This window comes from Vigna unguiculata, chromosome 1 (genome assembly GCF_037176805.1).
Source record: "Vigna unguiculata cultivar grain cowpea cultivar isolate G323 ecotype 2 chromosome 1, ASM3717680v1, whole genome shotgun sequence".
Taxonomy (NCBI): domain Eukaryota; kingdom Viridiplantae; phylum Streptophyta; class Magnoliopsida; order Fabales; family Fabaceae; genus Vigna; species Vigna unguiculata.
Window position 1 is genome coordinate 31,748,383 of NC_140792.1, and position 11,701 is coordinate 31,760,083.

Genomic DNA, 11,701 nt, shown 5'->3' on the forward strand with positions numbered 1-11,701 from the left:
TTCTTATCTGTAAGTGACAATAGAATTTAAATGTAAAACTTCATGTAAAATATAAAATATTTCACCACTAAAGTGATAAAGTCACACGAATTATCCGATGTGATATTTGATTTTTTTTTTCTTTTTAAGTTTCTATACAAATTTAATTCCTATTCTTTAACTTTGATAAGTTAACCATATCTACTCGTTAGTACATAACTATTTTCTTATCTGTAAGTGGCAATAGAATTTAAATGTAAAACTTCATGTAAAATATAAAATATTTCACCACTAAAATGATTAAGTCACACGAGTTATCCGATGTGATATTTTTTTTTTCTTTTTAAGTTTGTATACAAATTTAATTCCTATTCTTTTACCATTCCTGGTATCATTGCATCTAACCTTTCATTTCATTATTATTGTTTTAAAAAAAAACTTTTTTCTATTTTATTTTTATTTTTAATTATTCTTAAATGTTTATTATTTAAATAGATTAATTTACGAATACTAATATTGGTTTACACAAACGAAAAAAAATAACCTGTGGGATTTAAAATTTGAATGGTTAAAGCAAATTGACCTATCAATCTATCATATAAAAATTAAAATTGAAAAAAAAATTAAAAAAAAAAACTTTTTTTTTAAAAAAATGGATTCCATGTCTATTTAGTGAACATTTAGGTTGATTTCCTAATTTCCCACCTTGATACTTAATAAATGGTCATAGTTATTATTACCTTTTTTCTAGTGGCCAACAATCTCCTTTATTTTTACATCTCTTATATTTGATTAAGAGTTTAATGAAAATAATTTTTAAATAATTATCATAAAAAGTTAATAAATTTATGTATGACTGAGTGGACGTGAGAAAATGATTAAGTTATTTTTTCCTTGATTGATCAAAACCCAAATGACAAATTTATCAAGAAAATAAGTATCATCTCATCGATGATCAATAATCCACCAATATTATTGTTAATAATTTTTTCTCGTTGCTCAATCAATAACTTCCCTCGCTTTTACCACAAAAATAGGTAGACATATTCAAACAAGATAAAGCATAATAAATAATTTTTATTATATAAGTTTGATACATTTTAAAAACATAATTTGATTAAAATATTTACGGTACATCTTAGTGTTAAAACATTGAGAAATTAAGGAGAACAGAAATAGACTATGATGTTTCATTTTTCTTATCATCACATGATACATTGCTAACTAATGAGTTATCAAGAGATATTGTTAACGAGCATCTACAATTTTTGTTCTCTCTTTCTCTTAGCTCTTCTACAATTACGAAAAGAACAAATAATTAAGATGAAAACTCACATCACTTTAAGAATGATACTCGATTCTCACTGTTTCAAAAATGTCACTACTTACAACTTCAAATTTAATACTTGTAGCAACAATGGAATTCATTACTTCAATTGGTTTTAGTAATAAGAAAAGAATAAATCTAAAGATAAAAGTTTATCTTTACCCTTAATCAATACTCACTTGAGTGTTAATCACTACATCCTTCCCAATTAAAGGAGGCATAGCAAATTTACTTGGCAATAATCATTAAGAAGTTTTGGTATATACCATGTTTGGGATGTGCTTTACATTACAAAACAACTAGCACATGCAAATTAGCCACAGTGAACAAATGAACTAATAATTATAAAAGGTTGAGCTTGGAACAACATGATTAGGCAAACAAAAAAACATGCCTAAAACAATGCAACTCAATTAGTGGAAACCCAATCACAAGTATGAAACCACATATTTCTTTAACAATACAACCACACATGTATACTCACACCAAGAATATGATAAACCTCACGTTTGTAGGAAGAACTCAGTCAGTTAATTTTGCTTCTAAACTAGATCATCTGGCCCAGCAAGCACCACCTGCATTTAGAAAACAAATACCCATTTTTAATTTGCATCAAAGTAAGATATCCATTTCAACAAGGAAATGCGTGATTTTTCATTAAAGCATTAACTTTTTATAACTAATTTGTCTCCAAATAAATTGTTTTCAATGTCATTTATTGAGAAAATGATGTATAAGGTAGTTTCTGTACTACTTTCTGTACCTAAATGGTGGTAGTTTAAGGTTTTTTCCCCACACAAATTAATGACAATATTATATATAACTTATTGACACAATTTTACTAAAATAACTTCACTCTTTCAGTAAATGCATTACTTTCTATCTCCTACAAATACATAGACAGCAATTTATTTGGAAGCAAAGTATGAATGCAAACATTTTGGATAGAGGTAGGATCTAAACAATGAGACAAGAAAGTCAACATATGAATCAGTAACAGGTAACCAGATGAGAAGGGTGCATACATTGCAATCAAGAGCATATTTCCTGGCAAGCATGATGGCTACATTTCTTTCTCTCTCTGATTCAAAGGTTAATACAAATGAGAGACCTTTTCTAGCTTGCCAAAACAATGCCTTTGCTGCATTACTGACATCACTTCTAACTCCACATAGCTGAAGTTAAAATAAATGTTAGTTAAAGGGTAGTCAAATAGAGGTGTTAAAAGATAATAAACCATAAATAAAAACGGTACACAAATGGAACATTGCACTTCGATAAAAACATGTTATTCTTTATATAGGTTGTCTGTGTTAAATAAAGAATAGAAAGGAGTAATTCTGTACTGGGAAGACATTGACACTGTAAATTTATGTGTCCGGGGGCAGATGGAGAGCCTTTAACTTTCATGTTTAACATGTTGTCGGACAGAAGAATAAGGACTCATTGCAAAATTAGTACCTGCATTGATGGGGAGTAAATCTCTCTAGCTTTTGTAATCCAACCTCTGCATAGTTTTATCCTCATCCTCCCCACATTAAATGAATGAGTAGAATGAGATGAGTGATCTTTTCCATTCATTTGAGAAATAACTACCTGTGAAAATCCAATACAAACCAGGAATTATTCTCCCAAGAAATGTCCACTACCAAACCAAAACTTCTTCTCTTTTGTAGATAAAAGGACTGTGAAAATGTGGAAGTACATAGTTAGTTACGCATAAAAAATGAAACAGTAAAGCTGAGTTATAACACATGTACGAAATTTACTCAATTAGACTACAATGATTCAAGAAATGTAAGGCTCTTTTATACACTACAAAAAGAAAAAAAAACTAAAAGATATGGCATCCATCTTTATCAAAAACTGGAATGGCGAATCAATAGCTTGTGTTCTATCACCCACTACTATAAGCTTGCTTGCAAGTTTGCAACAATTATAATACAGGGTGGGTGGCGACTATGAGAGAGGATGGGAATGGAAATAGGAAAGGGGTGTTCCAACCAAATAGTAAATTTATCAACCAAATAGTAAGCAAGGTTTATAATGTTTGTTGAATTATAGGACCAAACAGAATTTAACTCTGCTTTTAAACATTATCTTCAGAAATAACTGAGAAGACAAACAGATATTTCATAATATTTATTGAATTAAATGACACTTTTTCTACAGCCTTTTCTGCCAGGAGAAGTTAAATTACTGAATCTAGAAAGGATGCTGAAAACATACATTAAAATCAGCATTAGATTTTCGTAGAAGTGACTCTACATGGCTTCCGAGTCCTGAAACTGTTACACACAGATAGGTAGCTGTTAGCATTTGTTTTCTATTTCAGGGTGCACCAATAGTTATTGTCACGTACAAGATAACCCCAACTATGCAAACTTGAAAACAGAAGTTATTTTCTGGGAAAAGAAAAAGGTAAAGGCCCTTAAGAAACTAACCAGGTTGAACGGGATTAGTTGTAAGGGTAAGTTTTTTCCCATTGGAGACAATATCTATTTGTAAGATTCTTCCTACATCAGAGGGGTCAGGAGCATATATTGATTTGATGGCACCTGAGAAATGAAGGGAAACCAACTTCAAATATTATAAAAAATAATCAAGATCAATTACTTGTTGGAGCCTATTCAAGGAAACAGCAACATAAACAAAGTCAACAAGATATGTAAAACATTATTCATTATGCAGGTTGCAAATAAAAATAGATTCCATCGCCATATTGGAGCCATATATCATGTAAAATCAAAGAACTAATAGCAGCTAAATGTTGCAGAAGCATATTTGAAAAGTTACATTTGTTGGATTGTAAAAATAGGATACATTATTAAAGAGGATACATATTTAAATGCTCCAACCATTATTTATAGAAAGACCAAGAATAAATAAAGGCATCAAACCTTTTCTTGACATTTACACTCACTTATAGATCTAAAATGGAAAGCAAACTGGCCAATTTGTATAATATACACAGATGATATAGTCATTGAAAAACTTCCAGACCAATGTCAAATTAACAGAATCAAGTATAGATGTTACTAAAAAATATCAACACAATACTGTGATCTGAGCATTCTGAAACACGATTGAAAACAAACTAAAAGAGAGGTACCTGAAATAACTTCCCTCCAGCTGCCTTCAGATGACAAGCGATACCACTGAATCGAACATTTAGAAACATGTGGCACTTCATCTGAGCAAGGCTGGACTTGAAGATATGAACCCAAAGCTTCAGAACCATTTAACATGTATAAGCGAGATTTATTTTCCTCGTCCCTCTTGCTCATGGTTAGCTGGTATAGATGAAATGAAGTTATTGCAAGAAAAGTAGATTTGAGTGCATTAAATCTTAGTATTGATAAAATGTATAAATTATAGTTTGCAAACCATAGTTTTATCCGATAGACAAGAGGCTTTTATTCATTCCATTCAAAACATGGTTTGAGAACCAAAATCATGTTCAAACACGACCAAATCAAGATTTTGCCCAACATGTGTTATTTATTAGTTAAATTTTGGTTACTATAATCGAAGCAAACATTTTACGATTGATTCAAATTGGGAAAAAATAGTATATGAATAAACTACTATTGTCCTATTACCACATGTTAAAAGACTGCCCAATCGAATCTAGTAAAATTGATTATAGCTTTGATAGCTAATTTGAGCAAGTGAAACACGATATCAACAAACCTCTTTCTGAAGCTTAATTGAAAATATAGATTTCTCTCGAATTTGGTCCCTAAGAGCACGTAATTCATATTCCATGGCCATCACCTGAAATCATACACTTGTCATATTTCACCATTATGAAGAATATTCAAATTGTAACACAATCTAGTTAACAGGTCCTTAAATTAAGATGTGCCTGATTGCACGTGTAATGGTTCAAGTTATCCCAAATGATATGATGTAAAGCAATGGAAAATTAAGTAAGTTAGGATACGGTATAGCAGAGTATATTAATTAACAGTAGTAATATATGTATTTACATACACACACATAAGAATTAGAAAAGAATGAAAAAAAGATATGCGTTGACATTGTAAAGTATTTTTACAAAGTCATCCAAATCACAAACTACCATATATAAGTTTGTTGACTTTGACAATAATCACCCTAGAAGTCACACTAGAGGTGATTTTTATTTGGTTAACAATGTAAAATCTTTCCACACTGAAGATACTTATCAGTTAAACTCAAAATGTTAATATTAACATGTAATATACCAAAATTCTTCAGATATGGTACGGTCAAATTTACACAATTCAAACCAAATTTCAGCATTTAAGACAATTATATGCATTTCAAACATTCCAAAATAAAAAATTTCATATTTTGAAAGGTTTAAGGTGAAAATGTCGTATCTAAGCATGGTGTATGATGTGTAACTACGAAATTATAGAAAAATTGGTGTTAATGCTTCTTGTCAACATCTGGATCATTTTTCTTACTATTATAATCATTATTATAAAATGAAGTACAGTGAAGTTAAGCAAAAACTACCCGTTATAACAGTATTGAGGAAGAGGAAAGCAATTCACCTTGCTTGGCTGATGTAACAGTTTGATTCTTCTAGCCTCTTGAACCTCTTCTATTAGTCCATCCACGTCCTAACAACGAGGGACAGTAGATATTATATACCAATAACGCATCTTTAGAGATTTTCCATATTTATATACATTGCAAAATGAAGGATGATATAACATGATATGAAGATACAATGTAAATTACAAGCAAAGAACTACAGACAGGGTAGTCAGAAAACTCAACCTTCTATTCTTTTTTACAGTTCCAGCCTGAGTATTTTTATGTTCACATGAATGGAAGTATGAAAATTTCCAAGTCAAGTTTGTATAGTTGACGAGGAAATTAAGTTCATAAGAATTGTTCAGCTTATACAATTTCTATAGGAAAATTATCTTCAAGATGAGGCCCTCATACAGAGAATAAACCCCTCTTTTCTATCCTAAAATTGTAGTATTTGGTAATCTTTTGCCTACACCCAAACATATGATTCTCATGTGTACATTGAGTATTATTATAGAGTGAAGTAATGCTTGATTAAGAATTCTTTAATGCAAAATTATACATACATATAATTGTGTAATCAAACAACACTTTAGTACCTGTGGTTTAGAAGCTTGCGATGCCTTTTCTTGTTCTTCAAGAGCTTCCCCAATTCTGAGCACCACTGACCTTGCGCTTTCGATTTCGGCACAAGCAAAAGATTTCTCTTGATTAACTAACTTCTTAGCATCTTCAGAAGCCTACAAAACAAAGATGGATTCCAGTTTTCTTGTCAAAACATATTTAATTCAAAGAACTAGAAAATCAAAACTATTTCAAAATGCCTTGGAGAAGGAAAAACAATTGCAATGCTTATAAATGGAATGCTAGTAATATTAATGAATAGTTATCACCATCGTTTCAAAACATTAGAAGAGGGTACATATCACAAAATAATTTTTGTAGTGACCAACTTCCTTCCACTATCTTAGAGTAGTTTATATGTTGCATTTTGGAACCAACTTGGTTTTTTTTTTCCCAATACACCCCCTAACATCCTACACTATTATGCTTGGTACATGTATAACATGGTGTGTAAATCCTAAACCCTAAACAAATATATTACTTTGAAGTAATTTATATGAGGGGTGGTCTTGAGAAACTCAACCCTAACATATTCATATCATATTCATATTCAACAACCTTTTCAATTCAAAGTTTGATTTCTTATTCTTTATCTCCTTATTTTTATCTTTATTTGATCTCTTTATCTTTTACCATTTATATAAAACAAAATATTTAATTTTTCAAAAGTAACAAACAAATTGAGTACTGTGCGAGTCTCTTGGATTTCAATACTTGGACTTAAAAATTCACTTGCCAAAATCCTTACCATAGTACAGTTTGAAACAGTTTATTTGCAAACAATACACAAACACATGTCAAACAATGAATTCATTATTGTTTTACAATATGTAAAAAACAAACCCAAATGAATTTTGGAATTTGATCAAAGCAATAATAGTGAAAATTCATAAATTGTTCAAGTAAATTAAATTATGAATTAGCAGAATGTTTTGGAGGAGATTGCGTAACAAGTGACCAAAAATTAGATGTCGAAGAAGACCTGTTTGAGAAAGTTTACTAGCTTCTTCACTTCAAACTTCTCTTGGATCAATTCTCCTTCATTTTGAGTCAACTTAACGGCTAAAGCTTCCACCTGCGAGGAATAATTGTTAAGTATGAATGTTTAGCATCATTAACATGAATTGAAGAGCTAAAATAATTTTCTTCATGCATTATGAAATAGCTTCGCAGAAATATGTGGGGTTCAGAAAAAAGGAAATGAAAACACGCTCCACGAAAGAAACCAGAAAACTTAAAAAGATAGTGGATCAAATGGAATGAAATAACATTTCCAACTTTGAACAATGTAGTGTACTTACTTAACATGAAATAAAATAAAATAACTAACCATAGATATAGCTTTCTCCACATCCTCTTTGTTTCTTCCTGCAAAACGACCTCTTAAAGATTCTAGTGCATCTCTGAGTTTTTTCAAAAGAACATGCCCCTCCAAAGATGCAACGTCTCTCAGTTTTGCCTGAATTTTTCACACAGAAAGGAGGACAGGGGAATCATCAGAAATTGAGAAAAGAAACACGACTCAGATTAACAATCAAAAAAAGACACCGATGAACTGTGATTTGAAGTCAATAACAAAACTTTATTTCAACAATGGCACTTACCTAAAATCTAAAAGAGATCTAACATGAACCAGCTATTTTATTTTACTTTAACTTTGAACTAATGTGTATTTGACAGAACAGGGGAGTGTTGAAAAATATTGGATATTTATATTTAGTAAAGGGAAATAACCAAATAGTAGACCATGAGCAAATAATTGAAACAAAAACCTCATTGGACAACTTAGCAGCTGCAGCCAAGTTCTTGTCAAATTTACTGGCAAGGTCACGAACTGAGATCCGCTTGTGTTGGTCTGACAAATTGGAAGCTTCTTGTTCAATAACATCCTTCAATGAAGGACCTTGGTTTTCCTCAACTGGCTCTTCCAGAATTTGATTATCAGCTCCCAGTTTGTACTTTGGAAAACTATCATAAATAAAGCTCACGTCAGCTGAAACTGGCGGAAATGCCTCCATTGGCATCTTGATTTCAACTTCCGGACTTATCTTTGTCATGAGGAAAATTGTAGTCTGGTAAAAAAAACATATTACAATATAGTATGAGGCCTTCGATAGAGAATATAGCAGTGAAGAGTCAAAAGTTAAACAAAATTTAAGTATAGAAGACTCCTTTCTTCATCAACAACTACAATCAAACCCAGCTTAGACAAACGTATTGAGGACATATGACATGTAATTTAGAGAAGGTGAAGTCATGAAAGAATGCTAAAAACAAGAAAGCGTGATGGAATAGGTGTGGTTGAACTTCTAGGATCTGTCTACTACTCAAAGCACCTTTTACCATAAGAGACAAATCAATAGTAAATAAACGTCTTCATGAACTTTAAGAAGCATCAATCATGTTGGATTATGCGGGAAAGACATTCTAAATTCATGTTCATGCAAGTTGGTGATCAAACTACAATCAAAACATAAACAACATAAGTTCATCACGGTTGCTGATGATCTGCCAACTGCCAATTATGAATCACATTGTAAATCAAAACATCCTCATTGAGAATATAAAGACTTAAAAGAGTGTTGTTACCAAAGATTAGACTTTGAAGGAGGATAGAATCTTGAAGTGTTATCAACAAAGATTAGAGTTTGAGGCGAAGATGGTTAGATTGGTAAAAGATGCCAGAAATGTTCAGACTAAAATGACGATCTCATTTGACTCCATTTAGTTTGAGCAGAAAAAGTGGCCGAATACATCAATTGTCAATTAATTCGTATACAACTAAAAAAGGGAAAAAGAAAAGGATGGAAGAATTAGTACGGCATTTAATTAGAAGAAAAATGATGTAGCAGATAGCATTAGTAGTAATGGTCAGAGGGAAAGATTAGAAGCAATAACATAAACTAACAGCTATATTGTGGTTGAATATTAATCTTGAAACATAAAGTGATTCATTTCCTATATTTAGTAAAAAAAGAGAGATCAAGCGTAGTCACCGTGCCAACAAGCCTTCACTCACCAAACTACATTATCAAATTACGTTTCAAGTTAGTGCAGCAGTTCCTAATATAGAAACAAAAACCAGATTAAAAAAACAAGGTTTCTCCTACCCACAACAAACACGCAAAACCATGAAACCACATAGATCTACACAACAAAAATGAAAAATTGCTGACATTGACGCAGGCACCTAATACATGATAAATCAATAATAAGAATTAAGAAATAAAGTTAGAGAAACAAAGTAAAAGCATTGATAATTCGAGATCAAACAAGAGGATTGTCTGTCAATCACATCAACATCTAAAGATGCATTCCTGAACATCGTCAAACCAACCCACATTCCACAATTTCCGTCTTACTCAATCACAAATGCAGAAATAAATAAAAAGGTAAAATCTTACTTTTCACTCAGCAACACTTGTAAGTAAGGCCACTGAAGCAAAGAATAGAAAGAAAAATGAAAAGCAAAGTGAGAGTGAATGGAGAGCCAAGAGTTGCATGCATACAAATGGAAATGCCAGAGAGAGAGAGAGAGAGTGAGTGTACAAACTCCTAAAAACCCAAAAAAAAAAAAAAACAACCCAACAAAGAGAGTGATTAAAACAAAGAATTACCACTGCTGAAGCCGGTTGCAGGTAAGCAAAAAGTGAAAGAGACAAAGAGGATTGAAGTTGAAGAGTTACAAGAAGAACAGCAGAAGAAGGATAAGGGGAGGGGGATGAGAAGAAGAAGAAGAAGAATCTAAAGGGTGGCCATTAGCGTTGCTTTATGAAAAGGTTAAAAAAGAGAGAAAGAAGAAAGAAAAGAAGAGTGAAAGAAAAAGCTTGCAAACCTGACTCATTTGTCTCCCCTCCCAACGACTTGAAATCAATTTGTTTTTCGCTAACTGCATCATTGTTACGCCCTCCTTCTAGGTGGGGCCACCCTCCATCGTCCCACGCGCCGTCCCCACCTCCACCGTGCCCATCTACAGCGAGAGGGCGTGAACACGCGCGACTGCGCGCGCTTGGCCATATGATCGGACCGTACCGTGGTTTTTCTTTTTTTATTTTAACGTTGTTTTACAGCGGGGACTGGTGTTTGGCGGGTGTTGTTCTTTTGACTCCCTTTTACCCCATAATGCCCTCCGTCTTTCTCTTATTGACGCATATGCCACCACCTGAGACAGTGGATAATACATAAAAAAACATATGTAAGAATAAAATTTAAATTTCTACATGAAAAATAAAAGTTAATAAATAAATTTAAATCTCATTATCTCGCTGCAAATCAAACATATACTAAATTAAATACGAATTTTCCTCGATATTCTTTGAAATAAATATTATATGTACCGAAAATGTAAATAATAAATAATTTTATATTTTCATTCTACACATATTTTTATATTATTATTTTAAAATTCATACATCCTAATTTTTTATTAGTCAATAGTGTAAAAAAATTATACTAATAATATGTCGAAATTACAGTTCTATTTTTTTTTTATAAAATGCAGTACATTAAAAAAACGAGCAAAAGCAACTCATTACTATACTCGATTTCATTCACGGCGTGGTGATTTTTTGAGTCAAAATAAAGTTCGAAAGTGGCCCTTAAAAAACACTACATGATGGCTACATGCATAAAAGAACATCTACACGAAAGAAAACAAAGACAAAGTGTTGGTTTGTTTAGTTAGCCAACTATCAAATTGAGATGTCTTAAGAACTTATCCATGTGTAACTTTTTCTTTTCCAATTATTATTATTTCTTAAGAAAAATATTCCAAAATACGAACATTTTTTTTTCATTGTGACATTTATAATTGAGCATCATATGTGGGAGTGGGACCATTTCTGCCAATATGAAAAGGAACTTTAGTTTACTTATTTTTCGTGTAATAATTCGCTGTTTTAAAACTTGTGTTTAATATTTGGTATATAAATTTGTTGTCGATTTTAAAATGGTTGTATTTAATATATTTGGAGTTTCTATACCAACTTTTTCGTGGAAGGCAATAGATATGAAAATCCTGTACAGAAGAAGATCTAATAATATAGTTGTAGATTCACGTGCAATATCTTTGATGATTATTATGTCTTTGACATATATAAAAGAAAAAGGAGAGAATATAGATAATTTCGTAAATATTCAAAAGTTCAATATATAAATAGGTGTGATTATTATAGAATTAACAACTCCATTGTTGATTAAAATTTATAATTAAATTATTTATAAAAATGAAAATGTGAGATG

At 31.4% G+C, this 11,701-nt stretch overlaps 1 protein-coding gene across 4 annotated transcripts; it reads right to left on the reverse strand.

Annotated features, from left to right (window-relative positions):
- Positions 1-1,485: 1,485 nt before the first annotated feature.
- LOC114192585 (stomatal closure-related actin-binding protein 3-like) lies at positions 1,486-10,412 on the reverse strand. 4 transcript variants are annotated; one of them, XM_028082378.2, is made up of 14 exons: positions 10,078-10,289; positions 9,050-9,241; positions 8,233-8,532; positions 7,791-7,919; positions 7,443-7,535; positions 6,436-6,576; positions 5,851-5,919; positions 5,000-5,083; positions 4,419-4,599; positions 3,751-3,864; positions 3,536-3,594; positions 2,768-2,902; positions 2,332-2,481; positions 1,486-1,881 (listed from the first exon to the last, which is right to left on the reverse strand). In XM_028082378.2, exons 3-14 carry the CDS (start codon positions 8,515-8,517, stop codon positions 1,849-1,851), a joined length of 1,473 nt encoding a protein of 490 aa, XP_027938179.1. In that variant the 5' UTR covers positions 8,518-8,532; positions 9,050-9,241; positions 10,078-10,289; the 3' UTR covers positions 1,486-1,848. The 4 variants fall into 4 exon arrangements, with proteins under 4 accessions (XP_027938179.1, XP_027938171.1, XP_027938153.1 ...); XM_028082370.2 differs by lacking the exon at positions 9,050-9,241 and adding an exon at positions 9,865-9,896; XM_028082352.2 differs by lacking the exons at positions 9,050-9,241; positions 10,078-10,289 and adding an exon at positions 10,296-10,412.
- Between the last annotated feature and the right edge of the window lie 1,289 nt (positions 10,413-11,701).

What these genes read in the sequence shown, in the direction of transcription:
- LOC114192585 (XM_028082352.2), bottom strand. Translation starts at nt 10,358, where the DNA reads ATGATGCAGTTAGCGAAAAACAAATTGATTTCAAGTCGTTGGGAGGGG. An exon ending in CAATTAAGCTTCAGAAAGAG is followed by an intron (nt 4,600 to 4,999) that starts GTTTGTTGATAT and finishes CATCTATACCAG; the next exon opens with CTAACCATGAGCAAGAGGGA. An exon ending in AACTAATCCCGTTCAACCTG is followed by an intron (nt 3,595 to 3,750) that starts GTTAGTTTCTTA and finishes TGTGTGTAACAG; the next exon opens with TTTCAGGACTCGGAAGCCAT.